The 27093-nt window shown below is 51.5% G+C and overlaps 3 protein-coding genes across 3 annotated transcripts in view; all 3 read right to left on the bottom strand.

Annotated features, from left to right (window-relative positions):
* The window catches only part of LOC120388020 (kinesin-like protein KIF17), a 45618-nt gene extending 38836 nt beyond the window's left edge, over positions 1–6782 (bottom strand). The window contains 4 exon segments of the mRNA XM_039509556.1: positions 1450–1547; positions 5665–5736; positions 5739–6144; positions 6762–6782. Coding sequence (XP_039365490.1) covers positions 1450–1547; positions 5665–5736; positions 5739–6144; positions 6762–6782 — 597 coding nt within the window.
* On the bottom strand, positions 6708–16816 carry LOC120388019 (kinesin-like protein KIF17). The gene is made up of 4 exons (XM_039509555.1): positions 16650–16816; positions 12669–12900; positions 7282–7540; positions 6708–6889 (listed from the first exon to the last, which is right to left on the bottom strand). The coding sequence occupies exons 1-4, from the start codon at positions 16814–16816 to the stop codon at positions 6882–6884; spliced, it is 666 nt and encodes a 221-aa protein (XP_039365489.1). The 3' UTR covers positions 6708–6881.
* The window catches only part of LOC120387674 (kinesin-like protein KIF17), a 32703-nt gene continuing 22330 nt past the window's right edge, over positions 16721–27093 (bottom strand). The window contains exons 6-9 of the mRNA XM_039508640.1: positions 25686–25783; positions 18122–18262; positions 17219–17313; positions 16721–16774 (exon numbers count right to left, since the gene is read on the bottom strand). Coding sequence (XP_039364574.1) covers positions 17302–17313; positions 18122–18262; positions 25686–25783 — 251 coding nt within the window. The 3' untranslated portion in view covers positions 16721–16774; positions 17219–17301. The remainder of the gene's footprint in view (positions 16775–17218; positions 17314–18121; positions 18263–25685; positions 25784–27093) is intronic.

Below are 27093 nucleotides of genomic sequence, written 5' to 3'. Positions count from 1 at the left end.
TCTGTCATCAAAATCAGATCCCTCGCTGTTGAGTATGTCTCCGGCGTGGATGGGATATTAAGCTCTACCACGGGTCTAGCCGGGGAGCTGACAGGCACCAGACTCGATGGCCCTTGTGGGACCGGAATCGGCGGTGCAGACGTCGTCGGTGCCGTGGCGGGTGTCGGCGCGGGCGGTCCGACTTGGATGAGCTCTCTGGCTGCGGTGCAGGTGGCACGGAAGCAGCAGGAGTCTTAGATTTTCTTGACCTCGGGGAGAGGGAGCGACGTCGAGCCGGCCTCGGTGCCATCGACGGGTGGTGCCGAGGAGCCTTGGCCGTACCGGCGTGGTCCGGTGCCAAGGAGGTGCTTCTGTTCGAAGACTGACCAGCGCTCGGTGCTGAAGGCTGAGGCGTGAGAGCCGCCTCCATGAGGAGCTGCTTTAGCCTAATGTCCTGCTCCTTTTTTGTTCTTGGCTTAAAAGCCTTGCAAATGTGGCACTTAGCTGTCAGGTGCGACTCCCCGAGGCACTTCAGACAGGAGTCGTGTGGGTCTCCTGTCAGCATCGACCTGCGGCAGGCCAAGCACGGTTTTGAAACCTGGTGAACCGGGCATGGGCCCCGGCACCGGGTGCGGGGAAGGGGCTATTCCCCAAACCCCTCTTAACTAATATTATACTAAATATACTATAAAGTAATAAACTAAAGTGAATTATATTAAAAGTTTTTAACTATATACACAACAAGGAACGAGAGAACTACGAGTAGCTAGGGAAGTGGAGGTCAGCTAAGCCGCGCTCCACTGTTCCAACGACCGAAACGGGCGGTAAGAAGGAACTGAGGGGCGGATGGGTCGGCAGGGGTATATATCTGGTGCCATAGCGGCGCCACTCCAGGGGGCGCCCAGCCGACCCACCGAGTGTTGCTAGGGTAAAAATCTTCCGACGAATGTGCACGCGGCGCGCACACACCTAACTGGAATCGATATGAGCAAGCACTCGAAGAAGAACCGAGAGGTTCTATATCTCATTAATGATCACCTAAGCAACCAGCAGCACTGACGTCGTTGGGAGTTTAGTCTAACTAAGAAGCAAGTAGGAGGCTCAGGATTTGGCCCAATAGTTGGTCAGATCAGATTCGCTGAACCCCTTGCTGACAGGAGATTCCACACTAGAATAGCAGGGAGTGCTGAAAGCTAAGGCACGTCTACAATGCAAATTGACCCCAGTTGGGAACCCAGTTCCATCCCATCTCCAAAGCAAAATGAAACAATGTTGGGAAACAGTGGTATTGTAACATGGTCTCCAACAACACAGGTTTTGTCTATGGTACAAGACCAAAGATTGAGGTGCGTGGGGAGAGGTGTACCAAGAAGGTCACACAGTTCCCCTTGCACTACAGTTGTGCTGAGGATTGTAAAAGTGGACAACCCCCAGCAGGAAGTAACTTGGGGGTCACGCTCCCTGGCTTACTTCTCTGATCAGCTGCTTCTCTGCCTCGACATCTGGCTGGGGTTCAGGTAGGAGAGCTGGCTTCACTTCCAGCTGAGCAGTCTCAGCAGGTAACAGACCTAAGGAAAGGTGAAAGATTACTCACACATACAACAGAGGACTGTCCACAGATCATTTGGCAACTAACCAACAGAAAGAGGCTAACAGATGATAGGGAATGTGTCAGCCTAGACCAGGGGTCTCAAACTCAAATGACCACGAGGGCCACATGAGGATTAGTACATTGGCCCGAGGGCTACATTACTGACACCTCCCCCCTGCTGTCCTCGGCCCTGCCCCCACTCCACCCCTTCCATGAGGCCCCGCCTCTGCCTCACCTCTTCCCACCCCTTCCCTGCCTCCATTCCAACCCCTTCTCCGAAACCCCACTCCAACTCTGCCCCTCCTGCCCCAGGGTACAGGAGGGGCATGGGGTGTGGCAGGGGCTCAGGGCAGTGGGTTGGGGTGTGGGATGCAGGAGGGGTGAGGGGTGCAGCAGGGGGTCAGGGCAGGGATCGGGGTGCAGCAGGGGGCTCAGGGCAGTGGGTTAGGGTGCAGGAGGGGTGAGGGGTGTGGCGGGGGTCAGGGCAGGGGATCGGGGTGCAGGAGGGGTGCAGCAGGGGGCTCAGGGCAGTGGGTCGGGTGCACGGTGCAGCAGGGGGCTCAGGGCCGTGGGTTGGGGTGCAGGAGGGTGTGTCAGGGGGTCAGGGTGCAGGGTGCGGCAAGGGGCTCAGGGCAGGGGGTTCGACTGCAGGAGGGGCTCGGGGAGTGGGCTCTGGCCCGGCACGCACCAGGGGGGCAGGGCAGGCTCCTTGCCTGCCTGCCCTGCCCCATGCGGCTCCGCTCCAGGCAGCGGCGGGCACGGGGGGGAGCACGGGCCAGGAATGGGGAACTGCAGCCAATGGGGGCTGCTGGGGGCGGTGCCTGAAGCAACATCAACACCCCCCCCCCGCACCTCTCTTCCCTCACATTCCTTCCGCTTCCCGGAGTGGCGTGGGGGCAGGGCAGGCAGGCAGGGAGCCTACCCTGCCCCCGGTGCGCGTCGGGCGGGAGCCGCTCTAGCTGAATGCTGAGGGAGGGCGGCGGGGGGGGGGGGCTGCGAGGACCTCGCGGGCTTCAGAAAATAACCTTGGGGCCGCATGTGGCCCACGGGCTGCATGTTTGAGACCTCTGGCCTAGACATTCCTTTAAAATGTGCTAATAGGATACAGTCCACACTGATAGAGAATGCTCTGTGCTGGGGCTGCACCTGAGAGAAAGTCACTGCTGTGTGGAAGGACAGAGTTTTAAACAGCTTGGTTCCAAGTATGTAAAAGGCTGAAGATAATTCTAGTCTAGTCTAGATATTATTACTATTATTTTCCAGGATGTAACTGAGGGCTACAATGGTATGATCTTTGCCTGTGGCCAGACTGGCAGTGGGAAGTAGTTTACCGCGTAGGACACTCTAAACCCTTCAACACAGAAAGACATTGTTCCCTGGACACTGGATCACATTTCTGAGAGCAGTACAGGTCTGCAGTGATGTGAAAGGGTTATGGCAGTAAATGCAAGAGTGAGAGATGCTTGGAATACAGTGCTAATTGGAGTCTTCCTGTCCCTGGTTTTCATCTAGCTATTCACTCAGGGAGGATCATTCTCACCCGTGTAATAGTCCGAGGTTGGGGCCGTGCCCTCTCAGGGGCCGTCGGGAGCCAGGCCGCCTCACTACTCGGCCCCTATCAGTCTCCGGGTTCTGAAGGGTTTTGGGGTTCTGCCCCTCAAGCAGGGGCGGAACAGAAGGCACACAGTTCCTACAATGAGTCCCAGCCCTCAGTCAGGGCGGGACAGCAGACACTAGGTCTAGGCTCCGGTCCTGGCAGCCGGAGCTGAGCAGTTACCGAGGCCGTAAGCCCCAAGCCCTAGCTCAGGCGGGGCAGCACCCAGAATCCAGGAGCTCAGGTCCCCTGCAAGCTGAGTAGTAACACAAAGTTAACAAGCTAAGCCCGGCCCTTAATCAGGCGGGGCACCAAACACAGCCGTTCTAGGCTCAGCTCCTTACAGCAGGAGCTGAGCAACAATAATAGCTCAGGGCTCAGGTCCTTGCATCAGGAGCGGAGCAATAACAGTTCAGGGCTCAGGTCCTTGCGTCAAGAGCTGAGCAATAACAGTTCAGGGCTCAGGTCCTTGCGTCAGGAGTTGAGCAATAACAGTTCAGGGCTCAGGTCCTTGCGTCAGGGACTGAGCAATAATAATAGTTCAGTAATCCCCAGCCCTAGGTCAGGGTGGGGCAACAAACAATAGTCCCAGGGGCTCAGGTCCTTGTCTCAGGAGCTGAGCCACAAGAGTCAGTAAGCCCAGCCCTAGGTCAGGGTGGGGCAACACACAATAGTCCAAGGCTCAGGACCTTGTAGCAGGAACTAAGCAACAATAGTCAGTAAGCCCCAGGGTGGGGCAATAAACTATAGTTCAAGGCTCAGGTCCTTGTAGCAGGAACTAAGCCACAATAGTCAGTAAGCCCCAGGGTGGGGCAATAAACTATAGTTCAAGGCTCAGGTCCTTGTAGCAGGAACTAAGCCACAATAGTCAGTAAGCCCCAGGGTGGGGCAATAAACTATAGTTCAAGGCTCAGGTCCTTGTAGCAGGAGCTAAGCAGCGGCATCAGTCTCAGGAGGCCCAGGCCCTCAGTCAGGGCGGGGCAACAAACAATAGCTCAAGGCTCAGGTCCTTGTAGCAGGAACTGAGCTGTGACAGCAGTTCAGGAAGCCCAGGTAAGTGCAGGCTTCTCTGCCTGAACGCTGGTAGGAGGGGGAGGCTGCCACCCGTGAGTGGGGTGGCAGGGGGGACACAGGCCCACCCACTCCACTGTGTCCCAGCCGGGGCCCTAACAGCGGCGTGGATCCGCTGCAGTCAGTGGGGATCCTGGCGCAACACACACTGACATGGGCACGTCAGTGCCCTCAGCGGACAGGGTTCGGCTACCCCGGCTGCATTCCATCTCCCCTCCTCGGGTACCTGCTCGTCGCTGGGTTCGGCAGCGGGGTCCCATATCATGGGCTCCTCGGTGTGCTGAAAGCGGTCTAAGTCGGGCTGCTCCTCTGGACTCGGGTCACGGGAACGCTCGGGCAGCTCCTCGGGGTACCGGGCTCGGGGCAGGCTCGGCCAGTCCACCTCGGGGTACCTGGCTCGAGGGAGGCTTGGTCCGTCCGCGTCCGGGTACCTTGCTCGAGGGAGGCTTGGTCCGTCCGCGTCCGGGTACCTGGCTCTGGGCAGGCTCGGCCAGTCAGGAGCCTGAACAGGAGCGTCCGTCCTCTCCGGCCGCTGGGCTCTAACTGAGGGTTGAGGCCGGGCTTTTATACTTCCTGTCCCGCCCCTTGACTTCCGGGGGGCGGGAACAGGCGGCGGTGGCTCCGCCCACTGAGGCGGCTCCGCCCACTGAGGTGGCTGTTCTGGTTCCTCTCTCTCTGGGGCGGTCGGGAGCCAGGCCGCCTCACTACACCCCCATTTTACAGATGGGGATATTGAGGCACACAAATATTATGCAACTTGCCCTAGACAGAGAATTAGCATCAGAGCTGAGAACAGAACCTAAGAGTCTTGATGTCTAGTCCTCTGCTCTAACGGCTGGAGAATGCTGCCTCTTCACCCAAGCCTAAAGCTACGGGATGCAAGCAAGATGTCTGGTTAAATGGAGCAGTGATCTTGTGAACTTGTGCTTCTCAAGCTTCATAGCCCCTATGCAGCTCCCTTCCCTTACTTATCCTCAGAGAGAAAAGGCAGGAGTACCACTTAATGTGGCCACCTAACATAACCTCAGGCCCAGGAGGGGAGGATCAACAGTAGGGAGGCAAAGCGGGCATGGACATTGCCTGCTCTCTTGAAGGTTGGTTCTGGCTGGGGCAGGGGAAGGAAGAAAGGCCATAGAGTCTTAGCCCCTACATGAAAGGCTGCTCCTATCCAGCAGTATGGAGGATGGGTCCTAGAGGCTGCTCCCCTCCCTAAAGTCTCCCCCCATCTGAAAACAGACTGCTCCCATCCTTACCCCTATCCCTCCCACCCAACTCAAAGGCCAAAGCTGCTGGTGTTGGGCTGAAGAGAGCCTTCCCCAATAGGCAGAAGGGAGGTTGGGGAGAAATGCCAATGTGCACTCTGTATATTTAAGGTGTAATTTTCTGGCCAATGATAAAGCAACTCTGGAGCAGTTCAAGGGCATCATACCTGACAAGTTATTTGTGTTCATCTGTTCAGCCAAAATGGCCTTCAGCTTCCTGATCTCCTCCTGATACTCCTCAGCAGAGCATCTTTGGGATCCTCATTGATACGGGGCTTGTTCTTGATGTTCTTTGCCCGGTTGGCGTAGCGCAAAGTGCTGAGGCTCTCGTCGTAGTTGTTATCAGCAGGAGACAGGCAGGCCACCATGAGGGTCTTGGTGTTTCCTCCAAGGGAGTCCTGCAGCAACCGGGTCAGCTTTGAGTCTCGATAGGGGATGTGTTTGCACCTGCCATCTACCAGGGCTGAGATGACATTGCCCAGAGCTGAGAGAGAGAGGTTAATTTTGGTGGCTTCTTTGAGACGCTCCCCTGTGGCTCCGGTTTTGGACTGCCTCTCGCTTCCAGCCAGATCCACCAGGTTGAGTTTTGCAGCTCTCAGGTGATCCTGCCCTCTCTCATCTGCAAGAAAACAATGTGGGATTGGGTTCTTTTAAGAAGAAGCAACTTCACCAGACAAGGACCAGGCCTCTTGCCCTTAGGCATTACATATCAATTTGGGCCCTAGACTTCATATGCACATAGGCCCCGATTCAGAAGAGCACATATACTCATGCATAACTTCTAACACAGGCTTGAGTCCCATTGAAATCATGTGCTTACCTATTTTGCTGAATCAGGGCCCTGGTTCCCAGAATACACAGCAAAACTTCTTGAACAGCTTTAGATTCTGATCCCGTGAGCACTCTCACTTCCCATAGGCTTCAATGGAAGATGAGGGTACACACAATGGAAGATGAGGGTACACTGAAATTAGATTTACTGGCCTGTAATTTCCAGGATCACCTCTGGAGCCTTTTTAAAAAATTGGCATCACAGTAGCTATCCTCCAGCCATTGGGTACAGAAGCTGATTTAAATGAAAGGTTACATACCACAGTGCAACTACATGTGGGGCCTGCAGGTCTGTGCAGTGAATATTTCAACCTTGTAGGGAAAATGGTTCATCTATTGGGCTAAGGCAGCTAATACAGAGAAGGGAATGAAATAAAAAGCACAGGACTGGGGGTCAGGCATCCTGGGTTCCCTCACTCTACTACAGACTCACTATGGCACATTGGGAAGTCATGTCCTTCTGTGCCTCAGTTTACCCCCTTTTAAAACCAGTCTAATAATACCTACCTGATGAGGGTTTGTGAAGCCTAATTCATTAATCTCATAAACTGCTTCAAGGTCCTTGAAGGAAAAGAATGGGGAGAAGGGCAACAATTTTATGTTAAGCACCAGTTACCAAACAAGACTCCACTAAAGGCCCAGAGATGCTTATGATATTTAATCAGATATGGGTTATACTGTTGTGTGGTTTAACACAAGATTCCCTACTATCACACAAATCAATGACATCCTGTTCAAAATAAATAGTCAGGTAGTCCCAATAAGAGATGCTTTGTCCTCATCTAGCTAGATCATCATCCAGGCTCCCACAGAAAGATTACAGCTAATTCTGTACCTGTGAGCCAAACCAAGGTTTTATAAGCAAATACCATCCAAACGCGATACACATGGCCATGCCAGTGAGCCGAGATAAGCTGCGTGGATGGGGAGTACAATGCAGATGCCTTTCTTACCTGCGGGAAGACTGGTTTTTTGAATGACAAGCTCTGGGAGTTTCCAGCAGCCGCTGTCCTCATCCCAGATGGACTCGCATCTGATCTTATCTAGGTTGCTATAGTTACAGTCACGCCGTATGAGGGGCTGCACCTGATCCAGAAGCTGCTGAACGAGCAAGCCGTCCCGCTCCTGTCGGCGGATGGTGGCAAGATAATCAATCTTCTCCAACTCAAACTCTGACTGCAAGTCTTTGATTTCGGTCTCAGCAGCTCGCAGCTAGGTCACCAAAAGGAAAGGGTTAATTGTGATGAGAACAGAGAGAACTCTAGATGACTGGCACAACAAGAATGATTAGGAGGAAGATATGAAGAGGGAAGAAAGACGTGAGGAGAGTTTGAAAAGATTTGCACTGTTTGCTTTAGAGAGGAGACTAATAACGAGAGGGCATGATCTAAGTATACGGTATATGAATGGCTCAGAGAAAGTGGATTGGGAACTTCTATTCTCTCTGTCTCATAACCCAATAACAAGAGGACATTCAATGAAACTGAAAGGTGCCAAATTCAAAACTGGTAAAAGGAAACGCTTCTTCACACAATGTACAATTAGAATGTGGAACTCACTGCCACATGAAGTTGTGGGAATAAATAACTTTGATTTTTGCTGTGAGGGGCTGGAACTTATATGGACGTCAAGAATATTCAGAATTACACTAGTATATAATAAAAAATGGGAAGAGATGTAAAACCTCAGGCTTCAAGTTTCAAACAAATCTCTGACGAACTATTAGGGATTAGGATGAATTCCTGTAGGGGCAGATTCTCCCACATCTGCCTACACCAGGGTTTACTGCCCCTTCCCCTGAAGTATCTGGTGCTGGCCCCTATTGTAGACAGGTTACTGGACTAGATGGACCTTGGGCCCCCTGCCTAGAAGCCGCTGCCAGAGGGTTGTGCTGGTCACTTTCGGGAGCCGCCCGAGGTAAGTGCTCACCCCCTGATCTCCTCCTGCACCCCAACCCCTTGCCTCAGCCTATAGTCTGCACCCTGCACCCAAATTCCCTCCCAGAGCCTGCATCCCACACCCCCTCTTGAACCCCAGTCTGGTGGAAGTGTGTGAGGATGAGGGAGAGTGAGCGACAGAGGAGGGGATAGAGTAAGCAGGGGGTGGGGCTTTGGAGAAGGGGCATGACAGGGCCGTTGTCTCAGGGAAGGAGCAGGGGGCGAGGCAAGGGTCTTTCAGTTTGCGCGATTAGACAGTGGGCAACCCTACCAGGCAGGCAGGTGGAAACCCTGGCCATGCTGGAAGAGCATGCCCAGCAGCGCAGCCGGCAGCACCAGCCAGCGCAGGCGCAGCACCGCCCAAATGTCAGGCGGACCGTGTCCGCATGGGCACTGCTTGTGCATGCGTGCCCATTGCTGTTCTGCCCTGGGGCCTGGAATTGCTGTCAGCGGCCCTGTATGCACACGTGGTTTTGGAGGCCCTTTGGTAGGTAAGCACTATATCTTTAAAGCTGCATGTTGTCAGAGGGTCTGATTTTCTGAATGGCCTCACTTTGATGGGCATAATTTTGCATTTACAAGTATTTTTGGGTGCAATTCGTACTGCTTATATGTCTTCTGATTCATAGCTATAATGAACCACAGTCAAATGAAGACAGATACCTAATTCCTTCAGCATCAAAAGCATGATTGTGATTGGAATAACAGAGACTTGGTGGGATAACTCACATGATTGGAGTACTATCATGGATGGATATAAACTGTTCAGGAAGGATAGGCAGGGCAGAAAAGGTGGGGGAGTTGCGTTGTATGTAAGAGAGCAGTATGACTGCTCAGAGCTCCAGCATGAAACTGCAGAAAAACCTGAGAGTCTCTGGATTAAGTTTAGAAGTGTGAGCAACAAGGGTGATGTTGTGGTGGGAGTCTGCTATAGACCATCAGATCAGGGGGATGAGGTGGACGAGGCTTTCTTCCAGCAACTAATTGAAGTTACTAGATCACAGGCACTGGTTCTCGTGGGAGACTTCAATCACCCTGATAACTGCTGGGAGAGCAATACAGCGGTGCACAGACAATCCAGGAAGTTTTTGGAAAGTGTAGGGGACAATTTCCTGGTGCAAGTTGCTGGAGGAACCAACTAGGGGCAGAGCTCTTCTAGACCTGCTGCTCACAAACCGGGAAGAATTAGTAGGGGAAGCAAAAGTGGATGGGAACCTGGGAGGCAGTGACCATGAGATGGTCGAGTTCAGGATCCTGACACAAGGAAAAAAGGAGAGCAGCACAATATGGACCCTGGACTTCAGAAAAGCAGACTTGGACTCCCTCAGGGAGCTGATGAGCAGGATCCCCTGGGAGAATAACATGACGGGGAAAGGAGTCCAGGAGAGCTGGCTGTATTTTAAAGAATCCTTATTGAGATTGCAGGAACAAACCATCCCGATGTGTAGAAAGAATAGTAAATATGGCAGGTGACCAGCTTGGCTTAACAGTGAAATCCTTGCTGATCTTAAACACAAAAAAGAAGCTTACAAGAAGTGGAAGATTGGACAAATGATCAAGGAGGAGTATAAAAATATTGCTCAGGCATGCAGGAGTGAAATCAGGAAGGCCAAATCACACTTGGAGTTGCAGTTAGCAAGAGCTGTTAAGAGGAACAAGAAGGGTTTCTTCAGGTATGTTAGCAACAAGAAGAAAGTCAAGGAAAGTGTGGGCCCCTTACTGAATGAGGGAGGCAACCTAGTGACAGGAAAAAGCTCATGTACTCAAGGCTTTTTTTGCCTCTGTCTTCACGAACAAAGTCAGCTCCCAGACTGCTGCACTTGGCAGCACAGCATGGGGAGGAGGTGACCAGCCCTCTGAGGAGAAAGAAGTGGTTCAGGCCTATTTAGAAAAGCTGGATGAGCACAAGTCCATGGGGCCAGATGTGCTGCATCCAAGGGTGCTAAAGAAATTGGCGGATGTGATTGCAGAGCCATTGGCCATTATCTTTGAAAACTCATGGCAATCGGGGGAGGTCCCTGATGACTGGAAAAAGGCTACTGTAGTGCCCATCTTTAAAAAAGGGAAGAAGGAGGATCCGGGGAACTACAGGCCAGTCAGCCTCACCTCAGTCCCTGGAAAAATCATGGAGCAGGTCCTCAAGGAATCAATTCTGAAGCTCTTAGAGGTAGGGTGACCATATATTTTATAGGGACAGTCCTGATATTTGGGGTATTTTCTTCTATAGGCGCCTATTACCCCCCACCCCCATCCTGATTTTTCATACTTGCTGTCTGGTCACCCTTCTTAGAGGAGAGGAAAGAGATCAGGAACAGTCAGCATGGATTCACCAAGGGCAAGTCATGCCTGACTAACCTAATTGCCTTCTATGATGAGATAACTGGCTCTGTGAATGAGGGGAAAGCAGTGGATGTGTTATTCCTTGACTTTAGCAAAGCTTTTGATACGGCCTGCCACAGTATTCTTGCCAGCAAGTTAAAGAAGTATGGGCTGGATGAATGGACTATAAGGTGGATAGAAAGCTGGCTAGATCGTCAGGCTCAACAGTGATCAATGGTTCCATATCTAGTTGACAGCTGGTATCAAGTGGAGTGCCCAAAGGGTCGGTCCTGGGGCCGGTTTTGTTCAATGTCTTCATTAATGATCTGAAGGATGGCGTGGACTGCACTCTCAGCAAGTTTGCAGATGACACTAAACTGAGAGGAGTGGCAGATATGCTGGAGGTTAGGGATAGGATACAGAGGGACCTAGACAAATTAGAGGATTGGGCCAAAAGAAATATGATGAGGTTCAACAAGGACAAGTGCAGAGTCCTGCATTTAGGACGGAAGAATCCCATGCACTGCTACAGACTAGGGACCGAATGGCTGGGCAGCAAGTTCTGCAGAAAAGGACCTAGGGGTTACAGTGGACAAGAAGCTGGATATGAGTCAACAGTGTGCCCTTGTTGCCAAGAAGGCTAATGGCATTTTGGGCTGTATAAGTAGGGGCATTGCCAGCAGATTGAGGGATGTGATCATTCCCCTCTATTCGACATTGGTGAGGCCTCATCTGGAGTACTGTGTCCAGTTTTGGGCCCCACACTACAAGAAGGATGTGGAAAAATTGTAAAGAGTCCAGCGGAGGGCAACAAAAATGATTAGGGGGCTGGAGCACATGACTTATGAGGAGAGGCTGAGGAACTGGGATTGTTTAGTCTGCAGAAGAGAAGAACGAGGGGGGATTTGATAGCTGCTTTCAACTACCTAAAATGGGGTTCCAAAAAGTATGGATCTATACTGTTCTCAGTGGTACCAGATGACAGAACAAGGAGCAATGGTCTCAAGTTGCAGTGGGGGAGGTTTAGGTTGGATATTAGGAAAAACTTTTCACTAGGAGAGTGGTGAAGCACTGGAATGGGTTACCTAGGGAGGTGGTGGAATCTCCTTCCTTAGAGGTTTTTAAAATCAGGCTTGACAAAGCCCTGGCTGGGATGATTTAGTTGGGGATTGGTCCTGCTTTGAGCAGGGGGTTGGACTAGATACCTCCTGAGGTCCCTTCCAACCCTGATATTCTATGATTCTATGTGCCCCCCCACTTCAGCTGTGACAATGTAAGAAGCTGTGCCACTAGAGAGAATAATCTCTCTCTCACACACACATGGCGTGCATGCACACAGCCAATTTATTAGTTTGCAGGTCAAAGCAAGACAAAGCTGGAGATGGGCAACAGCTCACCATGACTATTCTCAATGATCCCAAGTTCTGCCCACTCTGCCTAGGTTATAGATATGTGTGAGTAACAGTACAAATCATAACAACAACGCCTGGATAGCACTTTCCCCTGCACCTCTCAAAGATCTTTACAAAGGTGAGTGAAAATCTTTCTTCTCCATTATAGATGGGGAAACAATTTGCCCACATGAGTCAACAGCAGAGCCAAGTAGAGAATTTGGGTCTCCTGTCTGTTGTTCTATCCAGGCTGGCTCAAAGCATGTCATAAATAGCTATCAAAAGTAGGCCACTTGATTTACAGCTTCTACTTTGTGTTATGTTGAGGTGGAATAACATAGTGACAATTTTGGGCTCCCCCCAAGCAAAAGATCTTATTCTTATTTTTAGAAATCATGAGGCTTTGATGTGAGCGAGGATAATTTAATATTTAAGATTATCAAGGGGCTAAAATAATCAAAATCCGTGTCTAACATGTCTTGTCAGTTAACTAGGATCAGTCTGAGAGCCACAGAGATGCCAGAGTCATGCTGACTGGAATGTCTCATCACTATAATAAAAGGATGAAGGTGAAGGAGGAAAGGCGGATGAGGGAAAGAGGGATAAGAGTAAGGGGCACCTCCAAGAGTAATCTCATGGATGCTCCCCAGATCCTAGCTCTATACGAAGAGTTAATTGCTTCTTAGGGGTTACCTTCTTCTGCATCTTCTCCAGCAGCTTGCTCTTGGCTCGCACCTCCTCTTGGATAGAGTCATAGACATTGAGCAGGACCCAGTCACTGCTGTCCTCATCAATTTTCTGCAGCGCTGCCACCAGCTGCTTCTTCCGTTCATCTGCATATTTTTTCCGATGTTTGTGCTTTTCCTTCAGGTCCTTGTTTTTGGCCTGTTCTCCTCCAACCACCTGTTGTTCCAGCATGTGCAGCCTGGAAGAGTTGGACACATTTCTTAGATCTGTAGCATAAAGGAACATCTGCACATATGCAAATAATACACTTCCATGGCAACTGCCTAGAGACATTTTAAAAGATACAATAAACAGAGAGTGATTTCTGTTGAAGTGAGTATTCAGATTTGTTGATTTAAGAGGTGAGTGACGATGGGGAGCCTCTGTTTTAAGTATCAGAGAGGTAGCCGTGTTAGTCTGGTTCTGGTTAGTCTGGTTAGTCAAAGAATCCTGTGGCACTGTTAGTCTATAAGGTGCCACAGGATTCTTTGCTGCTTCTGTTTTAAGATTTACTTTGTGTTGTGATGTTCACCAAAGCATGAGCTCAGTGTATGTATCTTTACATACATCCTGAATGTATTCACCATTAGGTATATCTAGAAATCTTGACATTTATGGCCCTGTATTTATGAAGTAAAAGATTTTTTTTAAATTAACATCCTAATCCTTATTCTTTGTTTTGAAACCTGCTGTTTAGCCCCATATTGATATAGCAGGGGCTGCCATTAGGATATAGAGCATCCCAAAATCATTTGTAATTTATTTTCAGTGGGTGGGCTTAGGCAGATGTAGTAAAGGGAGCAATTTCCATACGCAGGGGCTGCCACATCAAAGGCTTGGTCTCTTGCTGACCTCAGGTCAACAGCGAAGCCCCTGAAAGGCAGGGAAATGTCTGCCATGACGATAAGACAAATGCCCTTCTGTGAATCACACAACAAATTGATGTCCATGCATCATGAGGGAATATGTACCTGCACTGAATTACTGAATATTTTGTGCACAGGAGGAAAAAAACCTGTTCCCCTAACAACCCTCCAACAGGTCATTTAAGGTGATCGCCCCCTTGGGAATGTTAATATTTTTACTACAATCCCTTGCCTATGCTGAGGATTTCAGACATTGGTTGCCAGCCCCTCGTGTAATTGCATTGGTGTAGAGAGGGTAAAACTACTCTGAGTCACTATTCACACTGGTGGAGCTTATCCTGGTTGAACCTGGCGTAAGCTGGACCTTCTGACCATGCACTTTTTCTACACAGGGGGTTGCACTGCTGCTGCTATATCAGAGGCTGGCCAATGGGGGCCAATAAGGAGAGACTGCCAGAGTAGACATGACCTGCAATGATACTATCCTCTTAACTGTCTTTTCTTCCATCAGAGCATGCAAACCCATTCCTAAAGAACTCAGGTTTCCTCAAGAGGAAACTGGCTCTTTCTGCTCCACTGGACCTCCTGTCTCAATAGCTTGAGTTTGATATGAAACAATTTAGCCCTCAGCAGCTTTTGTTTAATGCACAATTGAATCCTGCTTTGCTAAACAGTAGCAGATAGTCTGCAGACATCCTGAGCTGTAAAGTCTTTTCAAGGAGGCTTTGAAAATCCCATCTCCAAGGAACCCTGCCTTGCCTGATATGCAAAGAACTTTGATGTTTAACAATGTAATTGTAGGAGTGCGTTTCCTTTTCTTGTGTGTTAAGCAAACTAAGTTCTGCAAGGGAGTGTTGAGATTTGACACAATCAATCAGAATAATTTCTTTGGAGCTGTCTCAGCCTGTGATAAATGAAGGGGGGGCGTAGCTCCCTTTGATAGACACCCAGCCACCCAGTTAGCTGTAAAATCCCTCTTGGTAGCTGTTCTCTGCTTGCTTTAGCTGTAAAGGGTTAACAAGCCCACAGGTAAAAGAAAAGGAGTGGGCACCCAACCAAAAGAGCCAATGGGAAGGCTAGAACTTTTTAAAATGCGAAAGAAACTTTCCCTTCATCTGTTGTTCTCCAGAGAAGCAGGGGCAGAGTGGCAATGCTATAAGCAGGAATGCTGTGTAAGTTTTGAACCAGGTATGAAAAATTAGCTTCCATATCTAGAAGGAATCATTTGGATAGGGAACATTTTGATGAATGCGATCAGGTTTATTCTTTATTCTGGCTTGTGGATCTCCTCTGTGCTAACCCCAGATGCTTTTGTTTGCTTTTGTTGTAACCTTTAAGCTGAACCCCCAAGAAAGCTATTTTGGGTGCTTAATTTTTTGAATTGCTCTTTTAAAATCTAGCAAAAGCCTAAGTTGCAGATGTATTTTCTTTCTTTTTGTTTTTAATAAAACTTACCTTTTTAAGAACAAGATTGGATTGTGTGTGTCCCTAAGAGGTTTGTACATGTTGTTTGATTACCTGGTAGCAACAGCTAATTTCCTTTGTTTTCTTTCTCAGCTCTTCCCCGGAGGGCTTGAGGGTACCCCACAGGGAGGATTTCCCACGTGCTCCTTCCTGGGTTCAAAGGGGTTTTTTTGCATTTGGGTGGTGGCAGCGTTTACCAAGTCAAGGTCAGAGAGAAGCTGTAACCTTGGGAATTTAATACAAGCCTGGAGTGGCAAGTATTAATTTGTAAAGTCCTTGCGGGCCCCCACTTCCTGCACTCGGAGTGGCAGAATGGGGATTCAGCCTTGACGCAGCCTAACAGCCGAATAGCTTATAATTTACAAAGTGCACTGCCTTGTATATTTTAATAGCCTGTTTGAGCCTAAGAGATGCCCAACAGAGAAATGTGCAGCAGAGAAGCCCTTGGGAAACCTTCTGGAGAAGCAGTTACAGCACAAGGCCATTTTCAGAATGAAGCAGCATTCAACACTTGAGAGTTTAAAATAAGGGCACACAATTGACCCAAAAAACAGTGGAACCCACGAAGAGTGAATCAGGATATAGTGAAACTCCACTAGTGGGGAACTGACAGCAAGTCCCACATTGTTTCAAAGTCATTCTGCTTAAAGGGACTGTCCAGTCAGGCCCTCTCCAGGGTAGAGTAACAACTGTGCCATCTTCACACTAGTTTGGACTCAAGATGGGCCAAAAGTTGAACCTTGAATCTGAAGCTCTTCATACTCCAAGGGTCAACTTTGGGTTCAAGGTTCTGAACCTTATTCCACAGCAGATCCAAGCCAGAAGGGACCGATTTGCCAGTTCTCGTTCAGATGTGGTTCTTGCAAGAACAGCTGATTTCCATTTTCACTGTTTTGGGGCAAATATTTTACAGTAACAATAACCAACATATTTTTCAAGGTGAGTTTTATCACAGCAGACTGACAGCCCTAAAGAGGAAAGTCTCATTTGTCGAGCTACACTATGGGCAGCAACAAGGCAAGATTCCTCCACACCTCACCCCACCACCGGGGCTCCAATGCCCTGGAGGAACCCCCTCTGGGATTGAAAAAGGAGTTGTCTCCATGGTCTGTTCAGTTCCAAACAGCAAGTAGATAGAAATGCATTAGTTTAAGCCAGGCCTACCAACAGCCCCAAGAAAGGAAAGACTTCAGAGTTAGGCAGCATTTGATCTGGTAACCCAGAAGCAAAACACTTGCTGTCCCATTTGCAATCTCTTCAAATGGCCTGTTCCCCAGTATTTCACTGTTATAATTTCTGTATTTTCGCAACATCTAATGTCAGATCTGCTGGGTCTTCATGTTTGAACAAGACTGAAACTTCCTTGTGGAGCAGGAGACACATCATCTTCTGTTTTGTACACATTAAGCACACTGTCCGAACTTAATAATAATAATACAGTGCAATAGTCTGGTTGTTTCTGTCCATGCACCTCACATGCAATACCAGATCAAATGCTGCCTAACTCTGAAGTCTTTCCTTTCTTGGGGCTGTTGGTAGGCCAATCTTAAACTAATGCATGCACCTCACATGCAATGCACAGAAGGCGCTCTGCCGGATCAGAGGCACAGTTACTGACCTGGCAAGCACTTGCTGCTGGTCCACAGCCACTGGAAGTTCCTCAGCAGCAATGGCCACTTCTGCTCCAGGACTCTCTCTGGTCACACTCCCGACGTACTGGGCTATCTGAGGCTCTGCTGTGTCCTGAGGGCAAAAGGCAACTAAAGACAGCTGTTCTGAAAACATGCAGCATGTGTACTGTGACACATGAAGCAGGAAGCTGTCCCACTCTGGGGCTGCTCATGGACCAAGGAGGAAGGAATGTCATTTTGCTGCTTCCCCCTGCAGCACAAGCCACCGAAATTGTCACATTACCCTTAAGGATATGGTACTGCTTGGAGTGAAGTTTTGGCATTGGGAAAGTTAAATTTCCCCTTGCATTTTCAATTGGCTGTGGGATTCTTTTTCATTTCCTGCCCTAGTAGTGTTGCTGTGCACTGTTAAACAGCTGCCACATTCCACCCCAGAAGCAGCTGCACTGTAGATAAATACGCTCTTTTATTGAGTATCCATGAACCTCACAGACACAGGGGACAGGCAGCTAGATTTGTTCCATTTGTCTGATAAAGAGCACTGGCTGATGGGTACCTTGGTGGACACCTGTTCTGTTTCTGTGACGGCGACAACAGGGCCTGGAGACAAAGGTGCCTGGTCAGGGAGAGTTTCAACCCTCAGGACAGCATCTGGAGAATACAAGAAAAAATACCCAGAAGTCTTAGCTACAAGCTCTCCACCACTAGAGCATCACTCTATGAAAATATCACCCAAAATTTGCATCGACCACATCTGCGAGCAGAACAGCTGCCAATTGCCACCCCACCCTGTTTGGGGAAAACCATGGGAGACCCAGAGAGCATCCTGCATGAATACAGTAGTTTTCACAATGGATGGTAAAACTTTGGAGGTTCACATGAGAATGCTCAGCCTGTCTCTGAGGGTGGGGGCTTACGGTCAAAGAAAAATCACCATTTTGTATTAGAAAATGCCTGAGCCAACCACTGAGAACACAGGTAATAGAACTACTATGGATTATCAGCTCTTTGGGGCACAGACCATCTTTCTGGTATGTGTTTGTTCAGTAACTAGCTCAACTGGCTCCTAGGCAGCACTGCAAAACAAATAAGGATGGCTGGCAGCAAGTCACAATTGTCTCAGGAATCCCCAAACTTTGCCTAGTTGACAGGCCATATTGGCTACTCACCAGGCATTGAAGGGGCACACCTAATTCACATAGAGTGGATAAGTTTGAAACTATCACCCTTGTACCGTGCATAGAAGTGTGGCTTGTGCCAAGCCAATTGGCTTAAGGTACAGCAATGCATGATGGGACCTGTCATCTCTGCAGTTCAAATCTTTCATTCAAGCTAAGTGCTGTTGTGGCCCAAACTGCAAAGTTCTATTGTCTGCAGTTGCTAGTCCCCCGGTCTACATCCTCCCTGCTCTATGGTTCCCCCAAGAGCTAGCACTTCTCTAAATCTTCCCCGTTCCCACCTTCCTGAGGTTTTCCTCCAGAGTGGACAGCTTGCGGTCGTAGGAAGTCCGCATGGTATTGATGTCCTCCTCAAGTCGGGCGCGGGACTCTTGCTCGGCTTCATAGTCTGCCTTCAGCCGGGCCAGCTTCACCTCATACTCCTGAAAGGCACAAGGGCACTGTGGACAGCCTGGCATGGCACATCTCAATGGTCTACTCGTGACCATCCCCACCCATTCTGGGCTGCTCGTCACTTCCCTTGCAATATACTAAATACAGAGCTGTATTCACAGCCATTTTCCACTCTACGATTTAAATGAACACAGTGGCTGCTCAAAGGTGATTGGCACTTCTCCATTTATCCACAGGACAGGAATAGCTGATGCAACAATGATGCCAGCATGCCTCAACCCTGCCCTGGAGGGATCGCCTTTAAAAATGAGAGGGGAGTTCACGCCCTCTAGCACTTTGAACTCTGATCTCTCTGCCCAGTCTGCCAAGAAGGAGTCCGGTCAGTGCTGATTCTGGAGGTGGATTATGAATTTGGACACCTGCATGTTAGGAAATGGACTAATATCCCAACCTGGATTATCAGCCATCAGGAAATGTACAGATGGCATTAAAAACTTGACTGTCAATAAGACAGAGTAATCAGTGTATGTGTGTGTGTGTGTACTAGTTATCCCTCTCTCCAGCATATACCCAGGCTACGTGAGATGTTTCAATGCATAATCTGAATTTTCTGATCCTTTCTGATGGTGGATTATGTGAATCTTGACCCACACAGACAAACTTGGACAAATCCAAAATTGCAATTAAATGGGAATTTTCCAGGCTAGATAAGAGGTGGTTCATAGGAAATCTAGAATTTAGGCTTCTGTATATTTGAAATTGGTCATTATGATTTTTGGGGACAAATGAGGCAGCCTTGTGTCATAAAACCACATCCTAAATGCTACCAGATTGGAACAAATTTTTGACCCTCCCAATATGGCCAAATTAGAGCCATCAACAGAAAAGACGGTTACTCACCTTTGTAACTGTTGTTTTTCGAGATGTGTTGCTCATATCCATTCCAATTAGGTGTGCGCGCGCCGCATGCACGTTCGTCGGAAGATTTTTACCCAAGCAACACTCGGTGGGTCGGCTGGGCGCTCCCTGGAGTGGCGCCGCTATGGCACCGGATATATATCCCTGCCGACTACCTTCTTGCCGGCTACTCCGACAGTGGGGAAGGAGGGCGGGTTTGGAATGGATATGAGCAACACATCTCGAAGAACAACAGTTACAAAAGTGAGTAACCGTCTTTTCTTCTTCGAGTGCTTGCTCATATTGATTCCAATTAGGGGATTCCCAAGCCTTACCTAGGCGGTGGGGTCGGAGTGAGATGTCGCAGAGTGCAAAACTGCTGAGCCAAAGGCTGCATCATCTCTGGACTGTTGGACCAGAGCATAATGTGAAGCAAAGGTGTGGACCGAAGACCAGGTAAGCCACACAACATATCTCCTGGATAGGTACACGAGCCAGGAAGGCGGCAGATGAAGCCTGAGCCCTGGTAGAGTGTGCGGTGAGGTGGCTCGAGGGTACATGACCCAAGTCGTAACAAGTACGGATACATGCCGTTACCCACGATGAGATCGTCTGGGATGAGACAGGTAGACCCTTAATTCGGTCTGCCACTGCGACAAAGAGCTGGGGCATTTTACGAAATGATTTTGTCCGCTCGATATAAAATGCGAGCACTCTACGGACGTCCAGGGAGTGCAATTGTTGCTCCCATCGTGATGAGTGCAGCTTCAGGAAGAAGACCGGAAGGAAGATATCCTGGTTGACATGGAATGCCGATACCACTTTAGGGAGGAATGCTGGGTGTGGACGTAATTGCACCTTGTCCTTGTGGAACACAGTATACGGTGGGTGCACCGTGAGAGCCTGAAGCTCGGAGACTCGCCTGGCCGATGTAATGGCTACGAGAAAAGCTGTCTTCCAGGACAGGTATAGCAACGAGCATGTTGCCAACGGCTCAAATGGGGGAGACATAAGTCTGGTTAGAACCAGGTTGAGGTCCCATGTTGGGGCGGGGCGTCGTACTTGTGCGTATAGGCGCTCCAGGCCCTTAAGAAATCTAGAGACCATAGGGTGTGAGAACACGGAGCGGCCACTCCCCTGGATGGAAGGTAGAGATGGCCGCCAAGTGCACCCGCAAGGAAGATACCGTCAGGCCCTCCTGTTTGAGAGACCAGAGGTAATCCAAAATGGTTGGAATCGAGGCCTCAGTGGGGGTAACACTGTGTGACCTGCACCAGCAGGAGAAACGCTTCCACTTGGCCAGATACGTTGACCGAGTGGAAGGCTTCCTGCTACCCAGGAGTACTTGCTATACTGATGCAGAGCAACGCAACTCTGACTGGTTTAGCCATGCAGTTGCCACGCCTTGAGGTGGAGGGCCTGCAGGTCTGGGTGGCGAAGTCTGCCGTGGTCCTGCATTATGAGGTCTGGGTGGAGTGGCAGGGTAATCGGGTTGGCTAGTGACAGATCGAGTAGCGTGGTGTACCAGTGCTGCCTGGGCCACGCTGGAGCGATCAAGATTAGGTGCGCTCTGTCCCTGCAGAGTTTCAGCAGGACCTTGTGAACCAGTGGGAATGGCGGGAAGGCACAAAGCAGCCGGTTTGTTCACGGCATCAGAAATGCGTCTGAGATCGACCCCGGTGAGAGGCCTTGGAAGGAGCAGAACATCTGGCATTTCCTGTTCTCGCGAAACAAACAGGTCTATGTGGGAAATCCCCACCTTTGGAAAACCAAATGAATAACATCCGGGTGTATCGACCACTTGTGGCAGAGGAATGACCTGCTCAGTCGATCCGCCAGAGTGTTCCGAACCCCTGGGAGAAAGGATGCTACCAGGCCTATCGAGTGGGCTATGCAAAAGTCCCAGAGTCTAATGGTCTCCTGACAAAGGGGGGAAGATCGAGTTCCTCCCTGTTTGTTAATATAGTACATAGCCGTTGTGTTGTCCGTAAACACTGAGACACTGCAGCCTTGTAAATGTTGCAGGAACGCCTGGCACGCTAGGCGGACTGCTCTCAGTTCTCAGACATTTATGTGAAGTGTCAGCTCCTGAGATGACCAGAGGCCTTGTGTATGAAGGCTCCCGAGGTGCGCGCCCCAGCCGAGAGAAGGCGCGTCCGTCGTCAGGGACACTGAGGGCTGAGGCGGATGGAACAGTAGCCCTGCACACACCAGGGAGGGAGTCAGCCAGCAGTCTAAAGAGCCTAGAGTGCTCGGGGGAATGGTGACTATTGTGTCTATTGAGTCCCTGCTCGGGCGGTATACCGAGTTGAGCCAAGTTTGTAACGGACGGAGGCAGAGCCTGGTGTGCTTGGTTACGAACATCCATGCCGCCATGTGGCCCAAGAGACCGAGACAAGTGCGAACCGAGGTCGTTGGGAAATTCTGCAGACCGCGGATGATTGTTGCCATTGCTTGAAACCGCGGCTGTGGTAAGCAGGCCCTGGTGAGATTGGAGTCTAGGGTCGCTCCTATGAAGTCTAACCTCTGTGTGGGAACCAGAGAGGACTTCTCTATATTGATCACCAGGCCTAGACGAGTGAATAGGTCCCTGACGATGCCCACATGCTGGGCGACTTGTGTCTCGGAGGTCCCCCAGAGGAGCCAATCGTCCAGATACGGAAACACGTGTATCCGACGTCGGCGGAGATATGCAGCGACCACGGCCATGCACTTCGTGAATACCCTTGGGGCTGTGGAAAGGCCAAAGGGCAGGACTGAACTGGAAGTGCTGATGGTCGGCTACGAAACGGAGGTACCTCCTGTGCGGAGGAAAAATGGTGATATGAAAATGTGTGTCCTTCATATCGAGGGCGGCATACCAATCTCCAGGATCCAAGGACGGGATAATGGTCCCCAGGGATACCATACGGAACTTCAACTTTACCATAAACTGGTTGAGTCCTCGCAGGTCGAGGATGGGTCTGAGACCACCCTTCGACTTGGGGATTAGGAAATAACGGGAGTAAAACCCCTTGCCCTTTTCATTCTTTGGCACCTCCTCTATAGCTCCCATGGCGAGCGACCGCACCTCTTGCAAGAGGAATTGCTCGTGAGAGGGGTCCCTGAAGAGGGACGGGGTGGGAGGGTGGGGCTGAAACAAATTGGAGGTGGTATCCATATTCCACCGTGCGTAGGACCCAGAGGTCCGAGGTTAACTGGGACCACGCCGGGAGGAAGTAGGAGAGATGGTTGGAGAAGGGAGGAGAAGGATCCTGGCCTGTACTTGGTACGCCGTCCTCGGGCGCACCTTCAAAAGTTAGATTTTGGTCCCGCTGGTGGTTTCGAGGGACCTTGATTTTGGCCCTTTGGGGTCCTGATTGGTGTCTACGCCCACCTCGGCCATGCCGCCTGTCAAAGTCCTGTCTGTTTCTAGGCACAAAATATGGACGGGGAGGTTGGGGGCAGAAGGGTCTGCATTGGGTCACTGGCGTGTGCATGCCTAGCAAACGCATTATGACCCTATTGTCTTTCAGGCTTTACAGCCTAGGGTCAGTCTTCTCCGAGAAGAGGCCTTTACCATCGAACGGCAAGTCCTGGATGGTGTACTGCAACTCGGGTGGGAGGTTGGAAACGTGAAGCCATGAGATACGCCTCATGGCAACACCTGAGGCCAGAGTCCTGGCTGCTGAGTCGGCTGCATCGAGCGAGGCTTGGAGGGAAGTTCTGGCCACCTTTTTTCCTTCCTCCAAGAAGGCCGCGAACTCCTGGCAGGAATCCTGAGGGAGTAGTTCCGTAAATCTCCCCACCTCCACCCATGTTTTGTAATTATAGCGGCTGAGGAGGGCTTGTTGATTCGCCACCCAGAGCTGTAAGGTGCCCGCTGAGTACACCTTACGGCCGAGCAGGTCCTTTCGCCTAGCCTCCTTCGATTTTGGGGCTGCCGCCTGCTGGCCACGGCGTTCCCTCTCATTAACCGATTGAACGACCAGTGAGCAGGGAGGAGGATGGACATATAAATACTCGTACCCCCTAGAGGGCACCATATATTTACGCTCGACTCCCCTGGCCGTAGGTGGGATTGAGGCCGGCGATTGCCATATAGTGTCGGCATTGGCTTGGATGGTACGAATAAACGGTAGGGCCACTCTGGTGGGAGCATCAGCCGACAGAATGCTCACCACCGGGTCCTCCACCTCTGGGACCTCCTCTACCTGGAGGTTCATGTTGAGTGCTACCCTCCTGAGGAGGTCCTGGTGGGCCCTCAGGTCGATTGGAGGAGGGCCCGAGGAGGATGTCCCTGCCACCGCCTCGTCGGGAGAAGAGGAAGAGGAGACACCTGGGACGAGAGGGTCCTGCGTGGCCTCTTGCTCCTGAGCAACCTCCTGCTCCAGTGGGACTGGGGAGTCCGGTGGGTGGACTGGAGCTTCCTCCGTACCAGCGAGAGGCGGACGGCTGATTGTCGCCTCTGGCACCCGGTGCTCTGATGGTGCCGAGCGGGACGGGACTACTGGTGCCCCTTGGGCCTGGTGGTACGCCCAAGGCGTCCAGAAGGACCACAGGTGTGGGCCTAGGTCCTGGGCCTGTCCCTCTTGGAAGACCCCGGTGGGCACATCAAACTCACGGTCCTGCGCATAATAGCTGTCCGCGCGGGACGACTCTGAAGCGTGGCTGGAAGGCCATGGAGGAGCGGAGAGGCCCTGAGCAGAGTCCATATCTCTAGCAGGCCTAGCTCTACTTGGCACCACCGGGAGGCATACCGGTACCGGGAACGAGATCGGGACCTGCGACCGGAACGGTGCCGGGAGGTCGACCGCGATCTCGAGGCTTGGCATCGGGAGCGGCTACGGGAGTCACGGTGCCTGGAGCGGTGCCCAGAATATCGGGCCGGCGACCGGGATGCTGACTGGAGCCGCGAGTGCAACTGGTACCGCAGAGGACAACGGTGCCGGGACAGTGAGCGGCAATGGGCGCGGAAGCGCCGTCGGGACCTGGAACATCTGCGGGACCGTGATCTAGAATGGTGCCGGTCTGCTGTGCCAACAGAGGGTGGCCGAATCAAGGCCGGCTTGCCTATAGACTGTATCGCCCGCACCGGCGGTGCCGGGGGCGGAGGCAGCATCGACTCTGTCATCAAAATCAGATCCCTCGCTGTTGAGTATGTCTCCGGCGTGGATGGGATATTAAGCTCTACCACGGGTCTAGCCGGGGAGCTGACAGGCACCAGACTCGATGGCCCTTGTGGGACCGGAATCGACGGTGCAGACGTCGTCGGTGCCGTGGCGGGTGTCGGCGCCGGGCGGTCCGACTTGGATGAGCTCTCTGGCTGCGGTGCAGGTGGCACGGAAGCAGCAGGAGTCTTAGATTTTCTTGACCTCGGGGAGAGGGAGCGACGTCGAGCCGGCCTCGGTGCCATCGACGGGTGGTGCCGAGGAGCCTTGGCCGTACCGGCGTGGTCCGGTGCCAAGGAGGTGCTTCTGTTCGAAGACTGACCAGCGCTCGGTGCTGAAGGCTGAGGCGTGAGAGCCGCCTCCATGAGGAGCTGCTTTAGCCTAATGTCCTGCTCCTTTTTTGTTCTTGGCTTAAAAGCCTTGCAAATGTGGCACTTAGCTGTCAGGTGCGACTCCCCGAGGCACTTCAGACAGGAGTCGTGTGGGTCTCCTGTCAGCATCGACCTGCGGCAGGCCAAGCACGGTTTTGAAACCTGGTGAACCGGGCATGGGCCCCGGCACCGGGTGCGGGGAAGGGGCTATTCCCCAAACCCCTCTTAACTAATATTATACTAAATATACTATAAAGTAATAAACTAAAGTGAATTATATTAAAAGTTTTTAACTATATACACAACAAGGAACGAGAGAACTACGAGTAGCTAGGGAAGTGGAGGTCAGCTAAGCCGCGCTCCACTGTTCCAACGACCGAAACGGGCGGTAAGAAGGAACTGAGGGGCGGATGGGTCGGCAGGGGTATATATCTGGTGCCATAGCGGCGCCACTCCAGGGGGCGCCCAGCCGACCCACCGAGTGTTGCTAGGGTAAAAATCTTCCGACGAATGTGCACGCGGCGCGCACACACCTAACTGGAATCGATATGAGCAAGCACTCGAAGAAGAACCGAGAGGTTCTATATCTCATTAATGATCACCTAAGCAACCAGCAGCACTGACGTCGTTGGGAGTTTAGTCTAACTAAGAAGCAAGTAGGAGGCTCAGGATTTGGCCCAATAGTTGGTCAGATCAGATTCGCTGAGCCCCTTGCTGACAGGAGATTCCACACTAGAATAGCAGGGAGTGCTGAAAGCTAAGGCACGTCTACAATGCAAATTGACCCAAGCTGGGAACCCAGTTCCATCCCATCTCCAAAGCAAAATGAAACAATGTTGGGAAACAGTGGTATTGTAACATGGTCTCCAACAACACAGGTTTTGTCTATGGTACAAGACCAAAGATTGAGGTGCGTGGGGAGAGGTGTACCAAGAAGGTCACACAGTTCCCCTTGCACTACAGTTGTGCTGAGGATTGTAAAAGTGGACAACCCCCAGCAGGAAGTAACTTGGGGGTCACGCTCCCTGGCTTACTTCTCTGATCAGCTGCTTCTCTGCCTCGACATCTGGCTGGGGTTCAGGTAGGAGAGCTGGCTTCACTTCCAGCTGAGCAGTCTCAGCAGGTAACAGACCTAAGGAAAGGAGAAAGATTACTCACACATACAACAGAGGACTGTCCACAGATCATTTGGCAACTAACCAACAGAAAGAGGCTAACAGATGATAGGGAATGTGTCAGCCTAGACCAGGGGTCTCAAACTCAAATGACCACGAGGGCCACATGAGGATTAGTACATTGGCCCGAGGGCTACATTACTGACACCTCCCCCCTGCTGTCCTCGGCCCTGCCCCCACTCCACCCCTTCCATGAGGCCCCGCCTCTGCCTCACCTCTTCCCACCCCTTCCCTGCCTCCATTCCAACCCCTTCTCCGAAACCCCACTCCAACTCTGCCCCTCCCTGCCCCCAGGGGGTACAGGAGGGGCATGGGGTGTGGCAGGGGCTCAGGGCAGTGGGTTGGGGTGTGGGATGCAGGAGGGGTGAGGGGTGCGGCAGGGGGTCAGGGCAGGGATCGGGGTGCAGCAGGGGGCTCAGGGCAGTGGGTTAGGGTGCAGGAGGGGTGAGGGGTGTGGGGGGGGGCCGGGCCGGGGATCGGGGTGCAGGAGGGGTGCAGCAGGGGGCTCAGGGCAGTGGGTCGGGTGCACGGTGCAGCAGGGGGCTCAGGGCAGTGGGTTGGGGTGCAGGAGGGGTGTGTCAGGGGGTCAGGGTGCAGGGTGCGGCAAGGGGCTCAGGGCAGGGGGTTCGACTGCAGGAGGGGCTCGGGGAGTGGGCTCTGGCCCGGCACGCACCAGGGGGGCAGGGCAGGCTCCTTGCCTGCCTGCCCTGCCCCCATGCTGCTCCGCTCCAGGAAGCGGCTGGAACGTGGGGGAGCAAGGGCCAGGCATGGGGAACTGCAGCCAATGGGGCTGCTGGGGCGGTGCCTGAAGCAACATCAACACCCCCTGCACCTCTCTTCCTCACATTCCTTCCGCTTCCCGGAGTGGCGTGGGGCAGGGCAGGCAGGCAGGAGCCTACCCTGCCCCGGTGCGCGTCGGGCCGAGCCGCTCTAGCTGAATGCTGAGGAGGCGGCGGGGGCTGCGAGGACCTCGCGGGCTTCAGAAAATAACCTTGGGGCCGCATGTGGCCCACGGGCTGCATGTTTGAGACCTCTGGCCTAGACATTCCTTTAAAATGTGCTAATAGGATACAGTCCACACTGATAGAGAATGCTCTGTGCTGGGGCTGCACCTGAGAGAAAGTCACTGCTGTGTGGAAGGACAGAGTTTTAAACAGCTTGGTTCCAAGTATGTAAAAGGCTGAAGATAATTCTAGTCTAGTCTAGATATTATTACTATTATTTTCCAGGATGTAACTGAGGGCTACAATGGTATGATCTTTGCCTG

This window comes from Mauremys reevesii, linkage group 21 (genome assembly GCF_016161935.1).
Source record: "Mauremys reevesii isolate NIE-2019 linkage group 21, ASM1616193v1, whole genome shotgun sequence".
Lineage (NCBI taxonomy): Eukaryota > Metazoa > Chordata > Testudines > Geoemydidae > Mauremys > Mauremys reevesii.
Note: the sequence above shows the minus strand (reverse complement) of the source record. Positions and strands in the feature narration are given on the sequence as shown.